At 38.7% G+C, this 24864-nt stretch overlaps 1 protein-coding gene and 1 long non-coding RNA gene across 2 annotated transcripts in view; both read right to left on the bottom strand.

Annotated features, from left to right (window-relative positions):
* FBXO11 (F-box protein 11) overlaps positions 1–18936 on the bottom strand; it is a 109238-nt gene extending 90302 nt beyond the window's left edge. The window contains exon 1 of the mRNA XM_061155462.1: positions 18591–18936. Within this exon, the coding sequence (XP_061011445.1) occupies positions 18591–18816 (226 nt within the window). The 5' untranslated portion in view covers positions 18817–18936. The remainder of the gene's footprint in view (positions 1–18590) is intronic.
* On the bottom strand, positions 7445–17644 carry LOC133064915 (uncharacterized). The gene is made up of 2 exons (XR_009694770.1): positions 17091–17644; positions 7445–9214 (listed from the first exon to the last, which is right to left on the bottom strand). It is a non-coding gene; the product is annotated as an uncharacterized LOC133064915 (long non-coding RNA).
* Positions 18937–24864: the final 5928 nt, after the last annotated feature.

The raw sequence follows: 24864 nt of genomic DNA, 5'->3' as shown, positions 1-24864 counted from the left end.
AGAAGTAGAGAGTAGAAAGGCCAGGGGAAAGAGGAAATGAAAAGGTGCTACTCAATGGGTATAAAGTTTCAGTTATGAAAGATAAATTAAGTTCTCATGATCTGATATAAAATGTCTTGCCCATAGTTAACAATACCATATCATATACTTAAAATTTTGTTTAAAAAGTAGATCTCACGTTAGATATTTTTACTACAAAAATTTTTTTTCTAATTAAAAAATGTTTGCACTCTTTAATCATTTGGAATGTATTTCTTGTTACTGTACAAAGTAGGAAATTAAATGTTTTTCCAAAGGAATAATCAATAGTCTCAATATCATTTAGTGAACAGTAAATCGCTTCCTTATTGACCTGAAATACCATCAGTATTATAAATGGATACTTGAATTCACAGTGGAAAAAAACTCTTAACCTCTTCAAAAGCTTTAACCAGTTTTTATGCATCTGAAATCAATTACACTGGGAATCATCACATGAACCTGTCATCAACATGGTTTACCTTACACTGCATAGTATAATTGCTTTTTATCCCCAACCAGTCACAGCCAAAACAGGGAAAAAAAAAAAAAATTAAGTCAATCAGTAAGAAGTAAACCATAATTTTATTTGCATGTTTTTTTTAACTAAGTATTCTAAAAAAAAAAAAAAAAAAATTTGTTTAAATTATGGAATTACAGAAAAGTTTATCAGATCAATAGATTCAACAAATCACTAAACTGAAAAATGAACAGAATGAAAATAAAATTCCAGAACAAGAACAGATACCACCATTACCACTGATTCAGTTCAGTTCAGTTGCTTGGTTGTGTCCGACTCCTTGCGACCCCATGAATCGCAGCATGCCAGGCCTCCCTGTCCATCACAATTCCCAGAGTTTACTCAAACTCATGTCCATCGAGTCAGTGATGCCATCCAAGCATCTCATCCTCTGTCATCCCCTTCTCCTCCTGCCCCCAATCCCTCCCAGCATCAGGGTCTTTTCCAATGAGTCAACTCTTCCCATGAGGTGGCCAAAGTATTGGAGTTTCAGCTTCAGCATCAGTCCTTCCAATCAACACCCAGGACTGATCTTTAGGATGAACTGGTTGGTTCTTCTTGCAGTCCAAGGGACTCTCAAGAGTCTTCTCCAACACCACAGCTCAAAAGCATCAATTTTTCGGCGCTCAGCTTTCTTCACAGTCCAACTCTCACATCCATACATGACCACTGGAAAAACCAGAGCCTTGACTAGACGGACCTTTGTTGGCAAAGTAATGTCTCTGCTTTTTAATATGCTGTCTAGGTTGGTCATAACTTTCCTTCCAAGGAGTAAGTGTCTTTTAATTTCATGGCTGCAATCACCATCTGCAGTGATTTTGGAGCCCCCAAAAATAAAGTCTGACACTGTTTCCACTGTTTCTTCATCTATTTCCCATGAAGTGATGGGACCGATTTCCTCACTCACCATTGATTGGGAGTGAGGAAATCTGTGTTTTAATTCCAACCTGAAAAAGTGAATAAACCTCAAGAATTGGCTCTGTGGTTCAATTTTCAACATTCTACAATTTCTAATTTGCCACCTCTAAGATTTAATTAAAACACCTAATACTAACAGCTGCCACCAAAGAAGTTCCTAATCTTTAGTGAGATGTTATTTACACCAGTATAGGTTGTTAATCTAACTTAAATTCATTTTCTCTATCTTCTGAGCACACAGAAAAATAACTGAGCAACATTTTTAAGACTTTCAGTCATGTGAAAGTAATTTTTTTTTTTTTTTAATTGAAGTATAGTTGATTTACAAGGTTGTGGTAGTTTCCGGTATACAACAAAGTGATTCAGTTTATATATATATACACATATATGTGTGTATATACATGTTGGTGTGCATATATCTTCTTTTTTATATTCTTTTCCATTATGGTCTATTAGAGGATACTGAATATAGTTCCCTGCACTATACAGGGACCTGTATAGTACTACTGTACTATACTGTACTATACAGTAGGACCTTGTTTATTTATTTTATATGGATACACAGTAGTTTGTATATGCTAATCTAAAACTTCTAATTTATCTTTCCCCACTGTCTTTCCCCTTTGGTAACCATAAATTTGTTTTCTATATCTGAGAGTCTGTTTTGTTAGCAAGTTCATATGTGTCATATTTTAGATTCCACATATAAGTGATAACATATGATATTTGTCTTTCTCTTACTTTACCTAGTATGATAATCTCCAGATCTATTCATGTTGCTGCAAATGACATTATTTCATTCTGTTTTTTTTTTTTTAATGTCTGAGTACAGTTCCATTATGTATACATGCCACATCTTCTTTACCCATTCATCTGCTGATGGTCATTTAGGTTGCTTCCAAGTCTTGGCTATTGCAAATAGTGCTGCTATGAACAGTAGGGTGCAGGTGTCTTTCAAATTCATTTTCTCTGGATACATGCCCACAAGTGGGATTAGTGGATCATTTAGCAACTCTATTTTTAATTTTTTAAGGAACCTCCATACTGTTTTCCATACTGGCTGCACTAATTTACATTCCTACCAAATGTGTAGGAGGGTTCCCTTTTCTCCACACCCTCTCCAACTTTTGTTACACATAGATTTTTTTTTTCCACAAGTGTTCATTGCTTATTTATAATAGCCCAAACTAGAAACAACCCAAACGTCCATGATGAATGAATTAAAAAACACATATTCATACAATTATACTGCTCAAAAATAGGAATAGATTACTGAGACATATAGTTATATTGTTGAATCTCAAAAACATTATGCTAAGGGAGAAACGCTTGGGGAAGATTATATACTGTTTGGTTCCATTTATATGAAATTGTAGAAAAGGCAAAACTTATCTGTATTTGATGGAAAACAAAGGGGTTACTAAGGGCCAGGCACTGACTATAAAGGATGAGGAGGAGACTTTAGGGGGTGATAAAAAATGTTCTATGTTTTTATTGTAGTGGTTTTTATGTATATATTTGTAAAAACTCATCAAACTCTGTACTTATAATGGGTGCCTTTTATTGTATGTAGACTATAAATAAAATGTTGATGTTTAAAATATATATGTAATTTGAATACATATTACATGATCATACATATCTAAATATATATACTAGCTTTCTTTGAAAGCTAGCACTTAAAAATCAGTGAATTCTGAAAATAACATACTTCAAGCAGCATTAAGATTTTTGAGATACATAGGTATAGCTGTAGAAATAAATGTTGATGAACAATGTGCTTAGTTTTCAGAGTAACTTGTGCTTATATTGATTTTCTCAAATATTCTTTGCAGGTAATTGACTATGATAAAGTAATTCAACCACGTTTTGATAAAGCCCTTGAAATGTTAACCAGAAACACTATAGCTGAGGCCACTGAAGCAGCCATTAAAGTTGTCGAAGAACGGCTTCTCTTAGAACTACAAGCTAAAAAAGGTGAACTATTTTTTTAATGTTTTTTTTTTTTTCATTTATTTTTATTAGTTGGAGGCTAATTACTTCACAACATTTCAGTGGGTTTTGTCATACATTGACATGAATCAGCCATGGAGTTACATGTATTCCCCATCCCAATCCCCCCTCCCACCTCCCTCTCCACCCGATTCCTCTGGGTCTTCCCAGTGCACCAGGCCCGAGCACTTGTCTCATGCATCCCACCTGGGCTGGTGATCTGTTTCACTATAGATAATATACATGCTGTTCTTTTGAAACATCCCACCCTCGCCTTCTCCCACAGAGTCCAAAAGTCTATTCTGTCCATCTGTGTCTCTTTTTCTGTTTTGCATATAGGGTTATCATTACCATCTTTCTAAATTCCATATATATGTGTTAGTATGCTGTAATGTTCTTTATCTTTCTGGCTTACTTCACTCTGTATAATGGGCTCCAGTTTCATCCATCTCATTAGAACTGATTCAAATGAATTCTTTTTAACAGCTGAGTAATATTCCATGGTGTATATGTACCACAGCTTCCTTATCCATTCATCTGCTGATGGGCATCTAGGTTGCTTCCATGTCCTGGCTATTATAAACAGTGATGCGATGAACATTGGGGTGCACGTGTCTCTTTCAGATCTGGTTTCCTCGGTGTGTATGCCCAGAAGTGGGATTGCTGGGTCATATGGCAGTTCTATTTCCAGTTTTTTAAGAAATCTCCACACTGTTTTCCATAGTGGCTGTACTAGTTTGCATTCCCACCAACAGTGTAAGAGGGTTCCCTTATCTCCACACCCTCTCCAGCATTTATTGCTTGTAGACTTTTGGATATCAGCCATCCCGACTGATGTGTAATAGTACCTCATTGTGGTTTTGATTTGCATTTCTCTGATAATGAGTGATGTTGAGCATCTTTTCAACACATAGACTTTTTTAATGATGACCATTTTGACTGGTGTGAGATGATATCTCATTGTTGTTTTGATTTGCATTTCTCTAACAAATAGCAACATTGAGCATCATTTCATGTGTCTGTTGGCCACCTGTGTATCTCCTTTAGAGAAACAGTCTGTTTAGGTCTTCTGCTCATGTTTTGATTTGGGTTGCTGTTGTTATTGAGTTGTGTGAGTTGTTGCAATTTTGCAAATTAAGTTATTTTGCAAATTAAGCCGTTGTTGGTTGCATTGTTTGCAAGCATTTTCTCCCGGTCTGTAGGTTGCCTTTTAGTTGTTTATGGTTTCTTTCACTGTGTAAAAGCTTCTCAGTTTGATTAGGTCCCATTTGTTTACTTTTGCTTTTACTTCTATTGCCTTGGGAGACTGGCCTAAGAAAACACTGGTATAATTTATGTCAGAAAATGTTTTTTGCCCATGTCTTCTGTTTTATTGTATCATGCCTCATATTTAAGTCTTTAACCCGTTTTGAGTTTAATTTTTGGATGATGCAAGAGTGTTTTAACTTCACTAATTTTCATGCAGCTGTCAGTTTTCCCAATACCACTTACTAAAGAGACTTTTCCCTCCATTATATATTCTTGCCTCCTTTGTTGAAGGCTGACTGACTGGTAGGTATGTGGGTTTATTTCTGGACTCTCAATTTTGTTCCACTGATACATATATTTGTTTTTGTGCCAATACCATGCTGTTTTGATTCCTGTAGTTTTGCAGTATTGTCTGATGGCTGGGAGAATTACGCCTTCAGCTCTGTTCTTTTTCTTCAGGACTGCTTTAGTAATTCTGGTTCAGTTTACAGTTCCATATAAATTTTAGGATTATTTGTTCTAGGTTCTGTGAAAAAGGCCAAGGATAATTTGATAGGGATCACATTAAATCTGCAGATTGCTTTGGGTAGTATGGCCATTTTAACAATATTGATTCTTCCAATACAAAAGCATGGGATATCTTCATTTCTTTGAATCATCCTCAGTTTCCTTTGTCAATGTTACATAGTTCACAGCATCTAAGTCTTTCACCTTTCTTGATCAGGTTTACTCTTAACTTTTTTAAGTGCAATTTTTAAAAGAGAGTTTTTTATCTTCCCTGAAAGTAATTCTTAATTTACCATTTAGCTTGTTCCCCTTTAAGATAACATTTAGGTTTTTCTAATATATGTTTTTTTCCAACCATTTCAAAACTACTGTGATACTATTCCATGTGTTTACATGTGCACACATACTTTAGGATGATTCATTCAACTATATACCAAATCACTTTCTGCTTAATTCTTCTGGCTCATCCCTTCTTAGTTACTACTCATTTTTTGGTTATTTCCACAAAGATTGAAGCCCATTTGTTTGTTCCTTTTTTCTTAGACTATTCAAAATAATTTGACTTCTATTTTCAGTTTTTCAAGTACTCAACCTTATCATCTTTTAAGATCTCATCCATGAAGTTAATATGCTCAGCCACTTAAATCAGTGATTATGTGAACAAATTTGAGTCCAGGAGAGGGAAAGGAAATACAAAGACCCATTTAGTAAGTATCTATTTGCAAATGTCTAGCACTATTTTTAAAAGTTGTAGCTTCCAGACAATACAACTTTTAAAAAGTTCTCCCAACTGCCACAACATCAATATGACTCCTTCATAAAAGAATAAAATGTCTTATTTAAACCTGGCTCTGTTGTTCTTGTTCTCTCTTCACCTACCAAAAGTCACTAGTACAGAAAAATACATTTATCTATAATCAGTTCTTCATAAAACCATGCTGATTATCATCTAGAATCTACATTTAATGACTGATTTGCCTTAAACTGTATTAGTGTGTGTTCATGCTCAGCTGTGTCCAATTCTTTGCAGTCCTATGGGCTGTAGCCCACCAGGCTCCTCTGTCCATGGGATTCTCCCAGCAAGAATACTTGAGTGGGTTGCCATTTCCTACTTCACTAGATGTTTCTGATCCAGGGATTGAACCCAAGTTTCCTGCATCTCCTTGTTATTGGCAATCGGATTCTTTACCACTGAGCCACCTGGGAAGCCATAAACCATATTACTAGTCCCTGAAGGAGATCAGTCCTGGGTGTTCACTGGAAGGACTGGTGTTGAAGCTGAAACTCCAATACTTTGGCCACCTGATGCAGAGAGCTGACTCATTTGAAAAGACCCTGATGCTGGGAAAGACTGAGGGCAGGAGGAGAAGGGGACGACAGAGGATGAGATAGTTGGATGGCATCACCTACATAATGGACATGGGTTTGGGTGCACTCCAGGAGTTGGTGATGGACAGGGAGGCCTGGCGTGCTGCGGTTCATGGGGTTGCAAAGAGCCGGATATGACTGAGCGACTGAACTGAACTATAAAAACAAAACAAAAAAGCCAAACAGTCACCTCATTCAATGAAAGTTCTAGTGTATTTTGTGGAAAATGCTTGTTTTCTCCCAGTTTAGGTTTGTGAAGTGTCTATAAGATAATCAGAAGACTAGTCAGGTGAGCATTGAGATGAGTTAATTCCAAATCTAATTACTAAATTTAAACTTCAAAGGTCTGTATTTTTTGAAAAACATTGCCAGGTTTTTATTTATTCCCAAACTCATTAGATCCCACAATCCAAAACTTCTCCAAATATAATATCTTAGAAAGGAAAGGATGTGGTTTATTTAAAAACTGGCAACGATGAAACGATTTCCCCTAGCAATTTTTGCTTGAACTTAATTAACTGATAGCCATTAATTTCTTCAGCACTAATACCAGTTTTATGAAAAGAAAAATATTCTCCCATATAAAATTATCAAATAGTCATGAACCCTTACCACCAGGATACAGAACAAGCATCCATCTGTTGTAACAATAATAAATCTTTTATTCACCTAATTATTCAGTTCGTTTGCACACTAAATTTCCATCTTTCATCATTCAGTCAGGCATGCAATTAAAATTTTATTTTTATGTATTTACTACCATAATCTACTGTCAAAGACATCGTGGAAAGACAGAATCACTGGCTCAAACTTCCAAATATCAAATTTTGCTTTAATTTCTGAATTCTGACTTTCTGATCATCAGTTATCCTCATTTCCCATATATGACACAGTTATATAACTATCTTAAAGTTATAACGAATACAAAACCCCAAAATATCCATGAATAAGCATTTAAAACACACTTATGGCATTAAAAAATGTAGTTTTACGCTTTTATTCACATTTAAAATGACCCATGTGGGGACTATGTCATCAAACCAAGTAGAATGACTTTACATCACAATTAGAACTATTAAATTCTTAAACATACACACACACACTCCTCCCCCTTCCAGATTCCATAGTCTTTGAAAAAAAACTACAGGAAGAATTAAAAAAATCATCTCACCTCCATCATTCTAAGGACATTACTGTTAACATTTTACCAAGCAATTTTAGACACTTCACAATATCAAGAGTACACATTCCCAGTTTCACTGTGTTTATGTGTATGTTATCAAAGTATGTCTATGATTGCTATGTGACATTTTTCTAGCCCTCTAAAACCAGACTTAACTTTACAGACTCAGATTAAATTCACTACCTCCAGATCTCCCAGCTCAGTGTTTCAGCATTAAAGACTTCACCTAATAGGTTCTCAAACCAAATAACTCAGAAATAGAGAATAGGTTCCCTGTGAGAGACAGCAATAGAGATACGGAGAAAGAATCAGAAAAATCCATTAAGGCATCCTGAGACTTACAACTACTAGGTATGTGGGATTACAGATGCTATGAAAAACCTGAAAGTGTTGTTTATTTCTGCAATTGAGCTTAAATTCTAACAACACGATCTAACTTTAACCTATTCTCAGTTTCTGGATGTAAAACAATGGCAAAACAATGAATGTAATGAAGAAGGACAAATACCATGAAAACAAGACGAATGACTCCAACTCTGGGTAGTTTCCTTCACTTGGTACATGTTTCTTTCTCAGTTACATCAAAGCACCACAACTTGGCTTAATATTTAGGCTGCAGTAACTTTCTAAATGTGGCACAAAGGTAATTCAATGAATAATTAAATGGTAAAACATACAGTAAAGAGTAGGGAGTCATAACAAAACTTTATCTTAATAGCACTGAACTGAAAAACCCACTAAGAGACTTTGGTCTTGCAAACTGTCTAATGTTAAAGTTACAAATGAAACGCCAGATACATACACACACTCATTCTTAAAAATATATACCAGAAGACAATATCAACACACTTATTTACAAGACATCATGATCTGAAATGCTATTTACATTCAGTCTCTAGAACACTACCACCACCCAAACTTAGATCTTGCTGATTTATATTGGTAACGTAAATGATACAGAAAGGGTTTCAGAGCATTTCAGAAGTCAGAATTTATTTAAAATCTCGTAATTTAAAAAAAACTACTGCAAAAAGAAGAAACCACTGCAGAAAAAAGAATAAGCAAGGCACTTTGAAAAGCTCCTATCCCTCTCAAATTTAACCAGTAACAATTACTGAATGTGGCTATGCATGAAAAAAATAAGATAAAACAGAAAGGAAGGTGACAATCTTCACACTGCTTGTTGCAGACAAGAAAGAACTATTAGCACTAATGCTGGACTGTTAAGTGCTGAAAGAGCAGACATGAAATAATGAAATCTTATTCCTCTGGTAACTAAGGCTACTGTATCATCAGTTTCAAGCAAGTAGTTCCTTAAAAACAGAGCCCATCTGTCATTCTCAGGGGATACTTGTATAATAAAGTGTACAAGCTTATAAATCACTAGCACTTCAGCACAAGCTTTCACTTGATGAAGAACTTATCAATGATGCTGGCAGAGGCACTTTTACACCTTCTTCCTATGTGAAAGGAATGAAGAGATCTGGTCAAGGACTAAAAATACAATTCTGAAAGCAAAATATGCCACCATTTTTCTGTGAAAGTTTTATAATTTAAAAATAAGTTAAATGTAAGATAACAAAGGATAACCAAAATATGCAGAAAAACAAGAAATGAAATAACTGACCAAACAATGTCAAAATATTTTCACAGGAGTTAAAAAGGGTAAGTTTAAAAAAGCAGTGAGAAAGTGTTCCAATCTGAAATGGAGAATCAAAAATATTCATCGCAGTAGTAAAGAGAAACAACAGTTTTTGGAATGAAGACTCAGAATCGCATATTAAGCTCCACATTAGTTTTAAAAATTCTTAAATATAAAAAACAAGATTTCCCCTCTCCTCAAAATAACCTAACCTTTGGTCTTTGGCCGAAGAATTGATGCTTTTGAACTACAGTGCTGGAGAAGACTCTGGTGAGTCCCTTGGACAACATGGAGATCAAACCAGTCAATCCTAAAGGAATATTCACTAGAAGGAATGATGCTGAAGCGCCAATACTCTGGCCACCTGATGGAAGACCCGACTCTTTGGAAAAGACCCTGCTGCTGGGAAAGAGTGAGGGAAGGAGCAGAGAGCAACAGAGGATGAGATGGTTGGATGGCATTAGCAGCTCAATGGACATGAGTCTGATCAAACTTCAGGAGATAGTTCAGGGGGCTCAAAGAGCCGTACATGACTTAGTGACGGAACAACAATGATCTTTGGGGAAAACTTCAGCATATTAAGTTGATGGGTAAGCTTCCTAACATTGGATTGTGAAAGTGTGTGTGTTAGTTGCTCAGCCATGTCCAACTCTTTGTGACTCCATGGACTGTAGCCTACCAGGCTCCTCTGTCCATGGGATTCTCCAGGCAAGAATACTGGAGTGGGTTGCCATTTCTTTCTCTATGTTAAAGGATACACAAGCAAAAATATCTAAAGATTTAAGAAAAACACTAGTATCTGAAATAAATTGTTGTAATGATATAAGGGGTCATATCCATATTTGTCTTAAAGCTGTTTTATCTTCCATTTCTTATAAAGAAAATAGAAATTTTGCCCATCTAGGATGTTGGTAATATTTCTTGATCTAGGTATTACTGATTACATAGACATGTTCACTTTGCAAAAAGGCAACAAGCTGTATCAGTGATTTGTGTGTACTTGTATACTTTCACCAAAACTTTTAAGTTAAAAAAAAAAAAGCTCATAAAGATTATTTCTACAACTTAAATTGTAGAATTTCTGGTTGTATTTCTACAACTTAACTGTAATACTTAAACTGTATGTCTACAATTTAAATGTAGTTAATTTATATATGTAGTACATACACATATAGATTATATAAAGTTATATATCCATATCCATATGCAAGTTGCTCAGCCATGTCTAACTCTTTGTGACCCCATGGACTGTAGCCCACCAGGCTCCTCTGTTCATGTACAGACAGTTTTTAATCCAAATGACCATTGCTAATGTAAATGACTTATACATATTGTCATTTGTACCCACTCAAATTCTTTCTCTTTTCTCCAATCAACTGAAAATTACTCTTTTTGGGGAAAAAAGTAAAACTTCAGAAAAATCTAAGGTTCAGAAATACTTCATCAGGGAAAATAAACATGTAAGGTAAGTGATTCTTGAAAAAAAAAAAATCTTCCAGTCTCCCTCTCCTCTGGTGTGCTCACTCTGCCTGTGAGAGAGCACTCCTTCCTAGAAAGTCTTTCTCCAAATTGCTTATTTCTCCTATCAATTTTACCGGGCTTAAAATATCAAAATTCGACCAAATAATCAGTTTCTTCAAATTACAAATACATCTCAAAGGATTACAAAGATATCAGTCACTCACACACAACCGTGTCTACTTTTTTTGGGTTTCCCAAGTGGTGCAGTGGTAAAGAATCCACCCGCCAATGCAAGAGATGCAGGTTTGATCCTGGGGTTGGGAGACCCCCTAAAAGAGGAAATGGCAACCCACTCCAGTATTCTTGCTTGGAAAATTCCATGGACAGAGGAACCTGGTGGACTACAGTTCCTGGAGTCACAAACAGCCAGATACGACTAAGGACATGTACACACACTTTTTAAAAACTGAGGTACAGTGAATGCACAACTATTTTGTAAGTTTCAGGTGTGTTAAGTTTCAGTGTATGACACAGCGCTTCAAAGTTTTGTGTCTACTTCTAACAAATACCTGTAAAAAAGTTCTTCTATATAAAGAAGAAAAATGAGCAATTCCACAATTTCTTTTATCATACAGTTTGCCAAAAATACTAAATTCCAAAATATACTGTCTTCACCCATTCTTTTAAACAAGTCTTTTTTGATCTTCTCTGCCATGATACAAACTTGAATGACTCCCACTTGCTACTGTTAAATTCTACTGCTTATTTTCTTTTTCAGAAATGCAGATCAATTACTAGTAACATATGCTGCCACCAGGGAAGCCCACACACACACACACACACACACACACACACACACACACACAGCCCCCCCAATCCTCAAACTACAACAGGTGACTATGTCTTTCCTTTTCCCCACTTGCTTACTCCTAAGTGTTAAGTGCCTCATAAGGCCATGTGTTCTTACACATACGTACACATGTATACACACACACACACACAATTATATAGTATGGATGCAAGATACAAAATTAATACTTGAGTGCAGAAAGAGTTATCTAAACCCAAGTAGAGTCAACAAAGGCTAAACTGATTCAAGTCAGCCAGCAACACATCGTACTAAAGAAACCAACACAAAAGGCTGAATTCACATAGTTCCTCACAAACTTTCAGCAGTCAAAGATTGATACAACCCAACTCAACCATCTGAGGGTTGAGTGTACACTACAAAAAAGCTAGGTTACCACCATTACCAGAAAAATAATTTTAAAGCAGTTTCTTACCTCATTTCTACCAATCAAATTATTTCTAAACTTTGAGAAAAGTTGCCTTTCCTCACAGAAAAGATGAATGGTACCCCATCTCTAATGAGATGTGAAAATATACATTAAAAAAAATTTTGGGGGGCCACACAGTGCATGCAGCATGCAGAACTTCCCTGATCAGGGATTGAACCTATGCCTCCTACATTGCAAGTACAGAGTCTTAACCACTGGGCCACCAGGGAAATCCCATTAATGTTTTAAAGTTTAGCCACCAGTTGACAGTGTTTAATAATGTTTTCTCCTCTGTTGAACACAGTCATACCATTTTCCATTTGCTAAAAAAGCATAACATTTGACAATTGGATTTTTAGAACCTGAGAGAATAAGCAACTAACTTACATGATATGATTTAAATTTGCTTTTAATTTTAACTATACTATCTTACTTGCGTGTCTTTTAAAATAAAAAATACACAACATATTCATTTTCAAAGTAAATATTTTCAATATTTGCCTTCAATTAAAATAAATTATGTAAAGGAAGTTAGTTGGTTTCATTTCTCTATTTTCTAAGGATTAAGTTCAAGCACATATATTAACCAAACTTAAACAAAAACCTCAAGCTATGCATGTAAAGACATCAAGTTATGCATGTAAGGACCCCAAATTATGGTGAGAAAAGAGTAAACAGTACTTAGTCTACAAATCTGTCAAAATTCCTACTGAAGTCTAATTAAACTCACATTTTTTTCCTTCCTGAAATAGTCCAGTCTATAACTATGAGCTAAAAAATGACTTAATGCCCTTTATTCAAAACTTATGAGTAATTCAAGGGAAATCTAACCTTCTTTGTACAATGAGTGCTTAGTGATCTCATCAACAAACTGGAAAAACATGTGGACCAATCACTGCAATCTCATCTGGAAACATGAGGTAAAATTATGATCAGAAAGCTACTTAGAAATGGGAAACCGAATGATTTAACTATCATTGGCATCATACTACTATATCAGCCTTCGATCAGATAGGTGGAATAGGACAGGAGACTGATGTGCCCAAGGTTTAGGAGATTCCTTTCTCTGGAGGTGATGAAGATACTCAGTCAAATGTATTTCAGTATCTCCGTTTGATGGATAACACTAGGATATATAAATCGTTTTTTAAATTCTCTGCTACTTACTAAGTACAATCACTGCTGTGTAACAGTCATCGTACAGAATTGCTAAGAGGTATGGTATATAAGAAAAGTATCTGGCACAGACTCTAGTACATAAGAAACACTCATGTTTATTACTCCAGATACCCATTTCTTCTGTTATTCTTTTTTCAAAGAATATTTCAATTCATTAGATATAAGATTATTGATTTACAATTGCAAATCAGTTTCTCTGAGGTTATACCACATCACCTGGACTGCATTTTGGGATGTGTCACAAACTCTTTGGTGATTCACACGTATTTTATTTCTTAGGTTTAGTTTTATAAGTGGCTGCTTCTGTTCCATACTATTATTTTTAGTATTTAAAACAGCTGCTATTTATTGAGCATCTACCATATGCTAGGTACTTCACTATCTCTTATCTTTAAATTACTGTCAGACAAGTGTTACCATCCCTATTTTAAAGATAACAGAGTAAGGCTCAGAGTGGTTACACTTCTTGCCCCATGTCACACACACACAGCTCATTAGTGGTGTGGCTAAGTTTAGAACCTACCTCTAGCTAGCTCTAACTCTGAGCTCTTCCCAACATACTATATCCAATTGTCTCATCCCTTATATTTTACGCCTTTATAAATTTGCTTTCAGAGGGCAACAACTACAATTTGGGAGTACCCTGCTTACAACCTCACATAATAACCAGTTTTCTGGAAGACAAGAATGCACTTTCAATGACTGATAAAACTTAAGAAATGGAAGGTCTAAAACATAGTAACCCTTCAGAGACCAATGGGACAAGACAGACACAAAATAAGAGTAACTAGCTAGGAATAAAAGAGAGAACAATTAAGACAGTAAGAGATCTCAAGGTGAAATAACTTATTATAAATTATTTCCAAAATTAAAACAAACAGAGGAAAAGACAGAAAATACTCACTAGCTTTGAATTCTGCCAAATTTAAGTTCAGGGATCCTCACTAACAGGTCAGGATCTACTGGTCATTCTTGCCTTACCTGATAGGTCTCCAAGCTGGTTAGCCTTTCCTTGGGTTTGCCAGAATTTCCAGTTAAAAAAAAAAAAAAAAAGAGGCAAGCAGTATAGGGACAGGCCTAAGGCCTTACCAGCAGAACTCTAACATCAGTATTGTCACTATCGCATTTCTATTCCTCAAATAATTTTTAAGTGTTGAGAAAACAGCCCCCCCACCCCACCCGCAACACACAGTTAAGTGGCATTCCTCTTATGGGATGTAAATATTTCGAAGGGTTAGCCACAAGATGGAAGAGCAGTGACTCACGGTACTTAATTCCTAAAAGAGGAAAAATCAGATTCCTTGTCCAGAATTCTTCTATCTAGAAAGATTGCAGAAATTCCTTACTCTGTAAGTAAGTAGTAGGGAGAACCTAAAGGTAAAATATAATGGGCTAGGACAACTCCACAGAAAAGTGTAACTAGGACACATGACTAGAACACTAAAGAGCTTCCTGACTCTCCATAGAATATGCAGCCACTAAGCAATATTTTATGTAATACTATACACACACTGAATTATTTTAAAAGCTCACTTAAAAAAAAAAGCAATAACTATAAATCCAGGATCATAGGTGAGATTTTAATCTCACAAATAGGAGATTACAGAGATTGATTACATTTTTACTCTGATAATTTCAGACTAGAAATAGCAAAATCCATCAATATACTGTTATAATTCATTAAATTCTTGAACTATATATGATAACCCAGTTAAAATTTCAACATTTCAACTTTATGAATTTGCCAACAACTAGGAAATTACACTTATTTCCGAAAACTTTCATATCAAGATTTTCAGAAGTCAAACTTAATCTTTTATTAAAACAAATAAGAAACTAATGAAAGACATAATAATCAATAGGTTGATTCCAGGTAGGAAAATTTGGGAGCTGAAGGCAGTTGTAGCAAAGAGACTTCTGAATTTTAAATCATGTGCATTTAATACCTAATCAAAGTAATCAATTTCAACTAAAACTTAAAAATGCTCAGAATACATATCACTTCTGCAGATGTGTAAGCGTTCCTCAGACATATTTCTAAAACAAGACTGCCAAATAGATTTCATGATAAATTCAGCAGAACAAGTTGCAAAAACTCATTCAGGATTTTAAAAGAAAACAAATATATAAAATCCAACCCCACATACTTTCAGTTTCACTGAAGCTGGAATATAGTATCAAAGGATTCCTATGTGGAAGACAAATTATTTTCTACTAGCTAAAAGTGGTATGTGAAATCCTAAACCCAAGATTTAAAATAAAAGCCTAAAAATGCTAATGATTTGTATTCCATCTTTAAACAGCAGACCGTTTCAGATAACATGCAAGACGACAGCATTCCATGGAAGACCCAGGCTGATTATTTCCCATTTGGGGTGTAAGCAAATCTCCTGCCTTTAAAAAGTCCTCGTAAGATTTCACTCCATACTGACTGTTTCTTTCTTTTTCAAACACTGGCCATTACAACACTCAAATATATACACATTTTTAAAGGAGGTATCAAGGAAGTTTTTAAGACTAACTAACCTGTGGGCAAAGACGCAACTAAAAACCAGTTCTGACAGAATTTTTGCTTGAAAAAAATACTTTCGTATAACTTACTACCACTCAGAAGCCTAAAGTCCACCCTTTCCATGAAATAAGTGATTTTATATACAAATTGAGTTAACTTCTCTTAAAACAGTGAGTCTCACTTCAGTTCCCTACTCTGAAAACTCTCTGATCCACTATTATGTAACTCTATCCAAGATTCTAATGCAAGAGTTACAGATCCATTAAGAGTTAGTAAAAACTAAAACGGGCGCATGCATAAGCTTAGCTGTAGTTCCTTAATTACCTTGTCAAAATTATGAAACCCGGTATTTTCAAACCAACAACAACCAAACCTTTCCTATTCAAACCAGAAATAGTGACACTTTGCATACTTCGTAAAACTGTTAAAAGAGTATTCTTCTTGGCTAGCTTCTGATCATTATGCAAACTGTACATTTAAAATTAATAAAAAATGCGAATTTTCAAAGAAATACTATTTTTTACATAACACTAGCAAACTTTTTCTAATTTTAGTCTTTTAATTCATCTTAAGGCCATTTATTTGCCCTCCAAAAAGACCCACAGCATTTTCCCTGAAGGCTAATCAGCAGTTCTTTTCCTCTCTGTGCCAACATAGAACAGTTTCTACTAACAGCAGCAAAGCAACAACAATTCTACAGTGAATTTGATTTACCATTTGGTTGGGTACATACTGAAATTCTGATTCACGAACATCTTAGTCAGTTTATGGATATCAATGAAAAGAAAAATGACACTCTGGCATGTGACTGCCAACAGCCAAGTCACTTTACTTCAAAAGGAAATAGACTTTAGTAGCTAATAATTTTAAGCTAGAAAAGTGATCAAATATAAGTACCTCAACTAAGTTGAAAATACACACAAATAAAAAGATTCAGATTTAACATTTAAAAATACACAATCAGACTAAGTTTGGCTGAAACAGTCTGATTCACTGTTAATGTAATTAACAAATCAGTACATCTTGAAAAAGCTTACTTCTAGCAATAGAATCCTTATTATCTTAGGATTTCAACCCAATGTCATTGCTTTTAAAAAAAAGTCAACTCTATTACATATAGTGTCAATTCTGAGACTTGACTATTATTTGAATGAAACACAGGAGAACCCTGATATGCAAATACAAAAGGAAATGATGAAACTGTATTTTTAATTAAAAAAAAAAAAACCTGTAAATATATCAAAGAAACATTAAAACACATTTACCAGTAATGCAGCACAAGACCTCTAACTGGCTTGAACACATCCTTTCAAGCAACGTATAGTAAACTGCTTTCACAAGGACTATCTGTAACAGTAACCAGTGAAAACCGTTTAAACTATTTTTCAATTATCATCTCCCTCTTTCATTTGTTCGGTATTTTGATCATGTACAACAAAGAAACAATTTTTAAGCAAAGAATGTATGATTTTCAAAAGGCATTTAATCTTAATTCCCTCAGCCAAAGGAGGTGTGACAACCAACGCACGTAAAATTAACCTTAATCCGCCAACGAAAACACGCAAAATGTCTCCTAACAATTCCCCTCCTCCTTAAACAACAACCGTACACATAAATATGGTATTGACCTCCACCCCCACTGAGAGCAGCTAATTAACAAACAGAATAGTTACATTTGGAGATCAAGGTGCAACACCCCATCTCCAAAACCTCCCCAAATATCATCATCAAAGTAGAACTGAACATTATTTTTGCTAAAGCAAAAATCCAATCCCCGGGAGCTTCAGCCCTTAGACAATGGTGGTTACCAGACAGAGCTACACAGTTGGGTCCAAATGACACATTTCATTAGGCCCTGGACACAACACACACAGGCACAAACACACGCACTCTCTCCCACAAGGGGTCAGTTCTAAGGAAGGGGCGTTCAAATCCCACTGGGAGACGGAGGGGCAGCATGGTGGCGTGGGGGTATCCTAGGGGAGGACAAGAGAGAAGGGAGTCGATAGAGCGGAAGGGTAACTGCACCGCACGCGAGGGAGGGGGCTGGAAATGGCCGATGGATTCTATATTTATTTATTTAAAGGTCTTAATTTAACGGGTCCTTCCCAGGGGTTCTGTAACTAAAGCCAAACTGCGCAGCAAACATTATGAGGTTGGGAGAAGAGTCGCCGCTCCCCCTACCCCGTGACTGGGGGAGGGGGGAGGGCGGGGGAAACAAGTTCCCCGGCCAACACCACCGACCACTCCAACTCCCCCACTCCCCTCCTCCACAGGAAGGGGGAGGCTAACAGAGAAAAGGGGGAAAAACAAGTTCCCCAGCCAGCCCTAACCACCCGATCACTCCCAGTTGTCGCCCCCATCTTCCATTAGAAACAGGAGACCAAACCGTGGAAGGCAGCCGAAAAAGGAGAGATTCCACCCTTCGCCTTACCCCCACCCACCAACAGACTCCAGCGGGGTCCGTAAGGAAGCTCAAAAACCAGAGGGATGGGTCGAGGGGAGAGGGTGCCGAGCCCCCGAAACCAAACAAAGCGCGGCCTGAGCTAAGAGCCCAGGCGAGTCGGGAAGCCGCGGCTTTTCCTGCCGGCCAGGGCCCGGACTGAGCTGACACTGCGGCACCGGGGGACCCGCCTCCGCTCGGCCTCCCTTCTCCCACCCCCCGGGCACACAAGCCGCCCCCGCCCGCCCCGGCCTCCCTCCCCGCGGGTCCCGCCGGGCGGGCGCCCGAGCCGGCGGGCGGCGGGGAAGGAGCGCGGCCTTACCCCGCTCGCCGGCGTTGTTCCGCTCCTGGGGCAGCGGCGGAGGCGGCGGTGGCGGCGGCGGAGGCTGTTGCTGCTGCTGCGGCGGCGGCGGAGGCTGCTGCTGCGGCGGCTGCTGCTGGGGCGGCTGCGGCGGCGGCTGCTGCGGGGGCTGCTGCTGCTGTTGCTGCACCGGGCGCGGCCGCGACACTCGCCTGGGTCTCCGGTTGGCGGCTCGGACGGAGTTCATTTGCCGGGCTGAGGTGGCGGCGTTGGCGGAGGGACACACACACACACACGCACACGGACCGCGAGCTACGGGGCGGGAGAAGGGGGTGGGGAGGGGGGAGGAAGGAAAGGGGGCGAGGGGAAGGGGAGATGGTAAGGGCGGAGGGGCGAGCGGGACCCCGAGTCAAGAGAAAGGCCCGCGGAGACAGACAGAGACCGAGCGAGGCCAGGCGGGCGGGCCTGACGCACGGGGAAGGCCGAGGCCGCCGGGCGGGGCGGCCGCGAGGGACGGAGACAGAAAGACGGGCAGACCGAGAGAAAGAAAGAAAGGGCGTCCGCCCGCCTGGGGATCCTGAGGCGAAGCGCGGCGTCGGCGGCTGAGGAGACAGACCCTGGTCCCGCCGACTCCCGAGCGGCGTCTCCGGCGGCGGGGGGGAGTGGGCGGGCGGGTGAGGAAGGGAGAAGGAGGAGAAGAGAGGGAGAGAAGGGAGGGAGGGAGCAGGGGGCGCCCGGCTCTTTTTTTTTTTCCTCTTCCTCCCCCCCACACCCCCTGAAAGAGATTTCTGAGAGGAATTTTTTCTCTCTTTCTTCGGCCTCTTCTCTCTCCTCCCCCCCTTCTCTCCTCGGCGAAGGGGAAATGAGTGTGAAGGGAGGAGATAGGGGGAAAAAGAGGCGTCGTCGTTCCTCCTCCTTAAAGGAGCCTTTCCTCCTCCTCCTCCTCAGCCCCGTCGCCGCTGCTTCTGCTGCTGCTCCGTGGCAGGAGGAGCCATTGACACCGCCGGAGCCACCACTCGCCCAGTCGGTCCCTCCCCGCCGCGGGGCTGGCCTGGGGCGCGGGGGAGGGCCGTGGAGCGGCGGGGGAAGGGGCAAATGGGCGGGGAAGAAGAGGGGCGGGGATTCCGGCCAAGGAGCCAATGGGAGGCGCTCATACAACCTTCGGGCCAATGGGGCCTCTGCTCTTATCGCCAAGTCCCTTCCTTCAACGCCCTGTTTCCTCTCTCGGGTTTCCTCCCTCCCCCGCTAAGGAGGTGGGGGAAGGAGGAGATGGGGAGTGTGGTGGGGCGGGTGATAATGGGGAGGTATCAGGGCATATAATAGAGCGGGGGGTGGATGAAGAGAGCGCTAGTGCGTAGCGACGATTCTAGGAGAGGAGGTGCTCGGAGGAAAGGGCGGGGGCTGCTGATGTAATGGGGAGAAGTGATTAATCCTTCGGTTCGCCGTTTCAACCTCTCCCCGCCCCGCCCCCCCATCCGATTTTTTAAGCGGAAAAGAAAAGTAGAGCGAGGTAGCCAGTCTTTGATAACTGGGGTTTTTTGTGGTAGGTAGGTTCAAACTCTGAGCTGTAGGGAGCGCTAGAGATTCTGTACCCTTTAGTTCAGCTGAGGGTATTTGCTAAACCTTGAAGATCCACTTTACCGAGCTTTGAGCTCGGGAACCGAAGTTAGAAGTCGGTTCCTACTTGTAGTCTAAAAGGAGTATCTTAAAAATATTGTGATCAATAGGGAATAGACCTTTGGTCAGTTTACTTATTGAAGACGCGGTCTCTATAATGTTTGGGGAAATAATAGGTGAGAAAAGAGGAGAAGTAAATGTGTTGAGGTTGTGATTGTTTATGTGATAAACGTTTTAATTTTTTTTTTTTTTTTTTTTAGATCTCACAAACTCAGAGGAAAAGAAAAGCCCCAAGGGGAATTATCTTTTGTGTCTGTATCTGGTCCCCTCAAGATAATCTCTCCCCAGGGAAAACGTGTTTTTATTCCCTCGCTGCTGTTGTGATGACTGAAAAAGTATCCTTTCTCGGTTCTTTCCGCTCTCTTTTGTTTATCACCTTATGGAAATGGTAAAACTGGCAGTTTACCTGATTCTCTGATTTTCGATCTTCAGGTGATTTCTTTCTCATTTCAGTTTGACTAGGTGCTGTCTTAGGTTTGAGATGGATGGCTAAGTGGTTACAAAGTACAATAAGAGAAGTAGGGGTAAGAGCGGGGAAGTGTGTGTTTTGGGAGGGGAGAGAGGAACAGTAAGAGCCACTGTTGTGTAGGGTGTTTGAGTCTCTGACTTGATGTATGCCTCTGGGCAAAATACATTTCTAACTTTCAGGGTTCCCTCACTTTAAATAAGAATTTACTTTGGATTACATAATACTGTTTTTAATTTTAAAACATTCTCTAATTTTGGGATGAGCTCTCTTTGGTCCTGACAATGGAGAAACTTAGATCTAAGTTTCCTTCTCGAGAAAAAAATTGAGGAGGGAGGCTTACAATGAAGAACTGCAAATGTTTGTTTATGGTGGTTAGCAAGGTACAAATGGGTAAAATTTTAGATTTGGTTCAAATAAATGTAGCAGGAAAAAAGGAAAATGACATGCTATTGTACATATTATAAGTGGATCCATAACACTGATTTTTTCTGAAAATTTACTTTTTTTCCAGCATGCATTTATTGCTTCCTTCTGTGTATGCATTGCTATGTAAGGTGCTATGGGAGATAGCAAAATATAAAATAAATTGCAAAATATGGGGCATAGTTTGTATTTTGGTGTGGTAGTTGATTTAGTTAATTCAGATGTACAGAGAAAACATAGCTTATTATATGTAGCTTATCCTTTTTGAGTCCCCACGTTATCCCTTTTCTTTTATAGTTAAGTACTGAATCTTACAGATTTCCCATTTCCCTGTCATTCGAAGATATACATGGGAGTTGAGGGATTCTGTGTAAAGTGTACATAGACGGGTATGTCACGTCTTCGATATCCTACATTTCCAAGTTGTAATAAACTTGGAATGATAGTTCTCCGGCATGTGGCAGTAAGATGCCTTATTTTAACAAAACCAGTATATTATGATAATTTTCTGATATGTGGAAGTAAAATGCCTTGATAGTGCCTTTTTCTAATTCACACAGTAACTAGTGGGCTGGTAAAAGCCTGTGGGATGGGAAGGTCAGCAGGGCATCAAGGAAAAACCCTGAGCCACGCATGCCAGTCCTTGTGTTGTCCTTTACTGTGGAGTGTCTGGTATAGTCCGAAAGCAGAACTGCTAGCCTCAGAGATAAAACTGCTCCTTCTGTCCTTTCTAGAAGTTGTGCTACTTCCACGCTGAACCATTTGCCTTATACACTGCAACCTCTGTCCTGACCCCAGGCCTCTGCAGGTCCATTGATTCTCATGATGCCATTCCATCTTCTTACTGAAACATGTGGGAACTTCTGGTTTCCCGGAATATCCCATGTAGGCCTTGATGAGCCAGGAACTTTGCTTCAGGCTCATCTACTGAGCCACCTCCCTTCACTGATGTTGCATTTTTCTCCCTATGTCATGTGGAACATGCCATTAAGCTGAAAGCAGAGATCCTAAAGGACTCAGCCTCTCACAGGCATGCCGAGAGAAGCAAACCATTATCCCCATTTTTCTTGGATTTCCCCATATCTCTGTGAATATTTCAACTATATACTGCCAACTCTAGTTGCCACACTGAGAAGGGACTGGAAATAAGCACACTGAGTCTGATTACGTCTTTCTGTCCCCCTTTCTTCTTTCCATGGTCTCTTAGGGCTATAAGAGATGGATTTTTCTAATGTAACATTGTAAAATGTGTATTTTAATAAAATAGTTTTTAAAAAGAGGTTATTTTTATTCTTCTTGTGTGACAAGAGCTTTCCTTATGTACCACATCCTCTTCATTTTTTGTGATGACATCTACTGTGCTCCCTTTTTTGGAGCCATAATGGTGGATGGAACACAGGAGAGAAGCTAGTTTAACAATAATGGAATATCTACTGGGAGATATTAAAAAATATTATCCTATCATATCACTGGTTCCTACATATTTTTAGTTTATCTTACAAAAGCATTAAACGTTAGAGACTTCTTTGTGAAAAAGTGTTCAAAACCATCTTAAGTTAAAACTTGGGAGTTGTTAGAATAGGCCTTGGAGATCATTTAATTCTCATTTTTGTATTTGCTATATAAGGAAACTAAAATTCAAAGAAATGAGATGACAGAAGCAAATCCCATAACTACTTAGTGGCAAAGTTAATGCCTGACAGTCCAGTGCCCTTTCCGTTCACCGATATTATAGACTCTGAATTCTTCCAGTGAAACCCAAAATATTCCAGATGGTTTTAGCCATCACCAGGTCCACCTGTGTTAGCAGATAATCCTGTCAGCTGCCACAGGAGTTATGTGTGAGAGAAAACAGCAGAAGAACATAAAGGAGATTTTTATTTGGGGGGTGGGGGGCGGGGTGGGTAGCAGTCTTCCAAATGATTTCAATATACACTTAGCATAATTTCAGAGGACTGAATTCCCTCAGGGTTTGCTCTCTCTTCGAGAATATTTGTTTTTCTCAACTAATTACTGGTGCTTAACAGGTTAGTGTACTTAAAATTATTTGTTTATAAAACTTATCACAATAGTGTGGAAAAAATAAGCCCTTTAATCATTTTAATACCTGGCAGGTGATATTTACTGTGATTTTTTTAAATGATAATTTTTACCATTTCAAAGATTCAGGTTCCCCTTTCCCTGTCATTCCATCATCTAGTCCTAAGCCGTCAGTACTCAAGTCAGTTACATGAGACACCTGAAAGCTGCTCACTCCGTTTATGTCATTTAGGAAATTAGTTTGATCTGAATATGGTTTTCCTAAAGGAATAACCAGCTCTGTTTAAAATATCCTTGTTAGAGTATGAATGACTTAAGCTGCAAAAATTCATTCTTTAGTACATGCTCAGATAATATTTTATCAATTAGTAAGTGAAAATTAACTTGGAACTAAGAATTTAAATTCAATGTATATGTGGGAAAACCTGGTAAGCAGGCAATCAAATGATCCTCATAACAGGTTATCTGTAAAAAAAATTATAGAATCTAACTTTAATACCTTTCCCTGTGGAATAATAGAGACTAGCCCTATCAAAAGAAATTATGTTCAAGATTTAGCATGGACTGTGATAGACCACTGTAAGTCTTTTTTTTTTTTTTTTTTTTTTTTTGCTTTTTAAAAGGAGAACCCAATCTTGAAGTATTGAGAAAAGACTAGGCCAAACAATAAAAGGGTGTTATATTATGGAAGGACTGGTAGGTGACTGAACTGTGGGCAGATGTGAATGAAAGAAGGTGACAGAGCTCTGCTACTTACTGGCTCTCTGACCTTGGCCAAGTTACTTAACCTCTCTCTGCTTCAGTTTCTACATCAGTAATATGGGGGTGACAATAGTCCTCATTTCATGGGATTGTTGTGAAGATTATAAAATGCTGAGAAGAGTGTTCAGTATGCAGTAGGAGCTCAATAAACTATTAGCCATTATTGTCACTGCTGTTGATACTGATGTTATTTCATGCATTCCTTGATGAGTTTCAGGATTACACAGACTTTATATGTGGGGAAGCAGGTATGGCTCTTGTTATAAGGAAATATGACTAGAAAATGGTATTAGGAAAATATTTTAGAAGAACAGGGAAGACAACGCCAAAAAGAAAGAGCCAGAGCAACAATCAGTAGAGATTAGGCATGGGTTGAAACTGACGGAAGAAGACCTATGCAGTTTGTTTCCACTCAAGCAATATTTGGACTGAGGACCTTGTGGCAGATGCAGAATATTCTTTCTCTATGGGAGCCTCTGAAGAGGCAGTTTATGGAATACGTCAGGAAACAAATGCATGGACCTAGAAAGAGGAAGGAAGGGAGGAGGGAAGGGAAGAAAAAAAGACTGCAGCTGGAGTTTTATCTGTGTTATTGAAAAATTGGACTCATTTAAGTAGTATGTTGGGCTTCCCTTGTGGCTCAGCTGGTTAAGAATCCGCCTGCAATGTGGAAGACCTGGGTTCGATCCCTGGGTTGGGAAGATTCCCCTGGAGAAGGGAAGGGCTACCCACTCCACTATGCTGGCCTAGACGATTCCATAGACTATAGTCCATGGGGTTGCAAAGAGTCAGACACAACTGAGTGACTTTCACTTTCACTTAGTATGTTAAAATTTAAAAATTCAGTTAGGCCTCCCTGAAAGGAGTAGGAATTATGGAAAGAAATGGAACATAGGTGGAAATAGAAATAGCAGTAAGTAATAC

Source organism: Dama dama, chromosome 11 (genome assembly GCF_033118175.1).
Source record: "Dama dama isolate Ldn47 chromosome 11, ASM3311817v1, whole genome shotgun sequence".
NCBI lineage: Eukaryota > Metazoa > Chordata > Mammalia > Artiodactyla > Cervidae > Dama > Dama dama.
The sequence above is the reverse complement of the archived record's forward strand: the minus strand, read 5'-3'. Positions and strand labels throughout refer to the sequence as shown.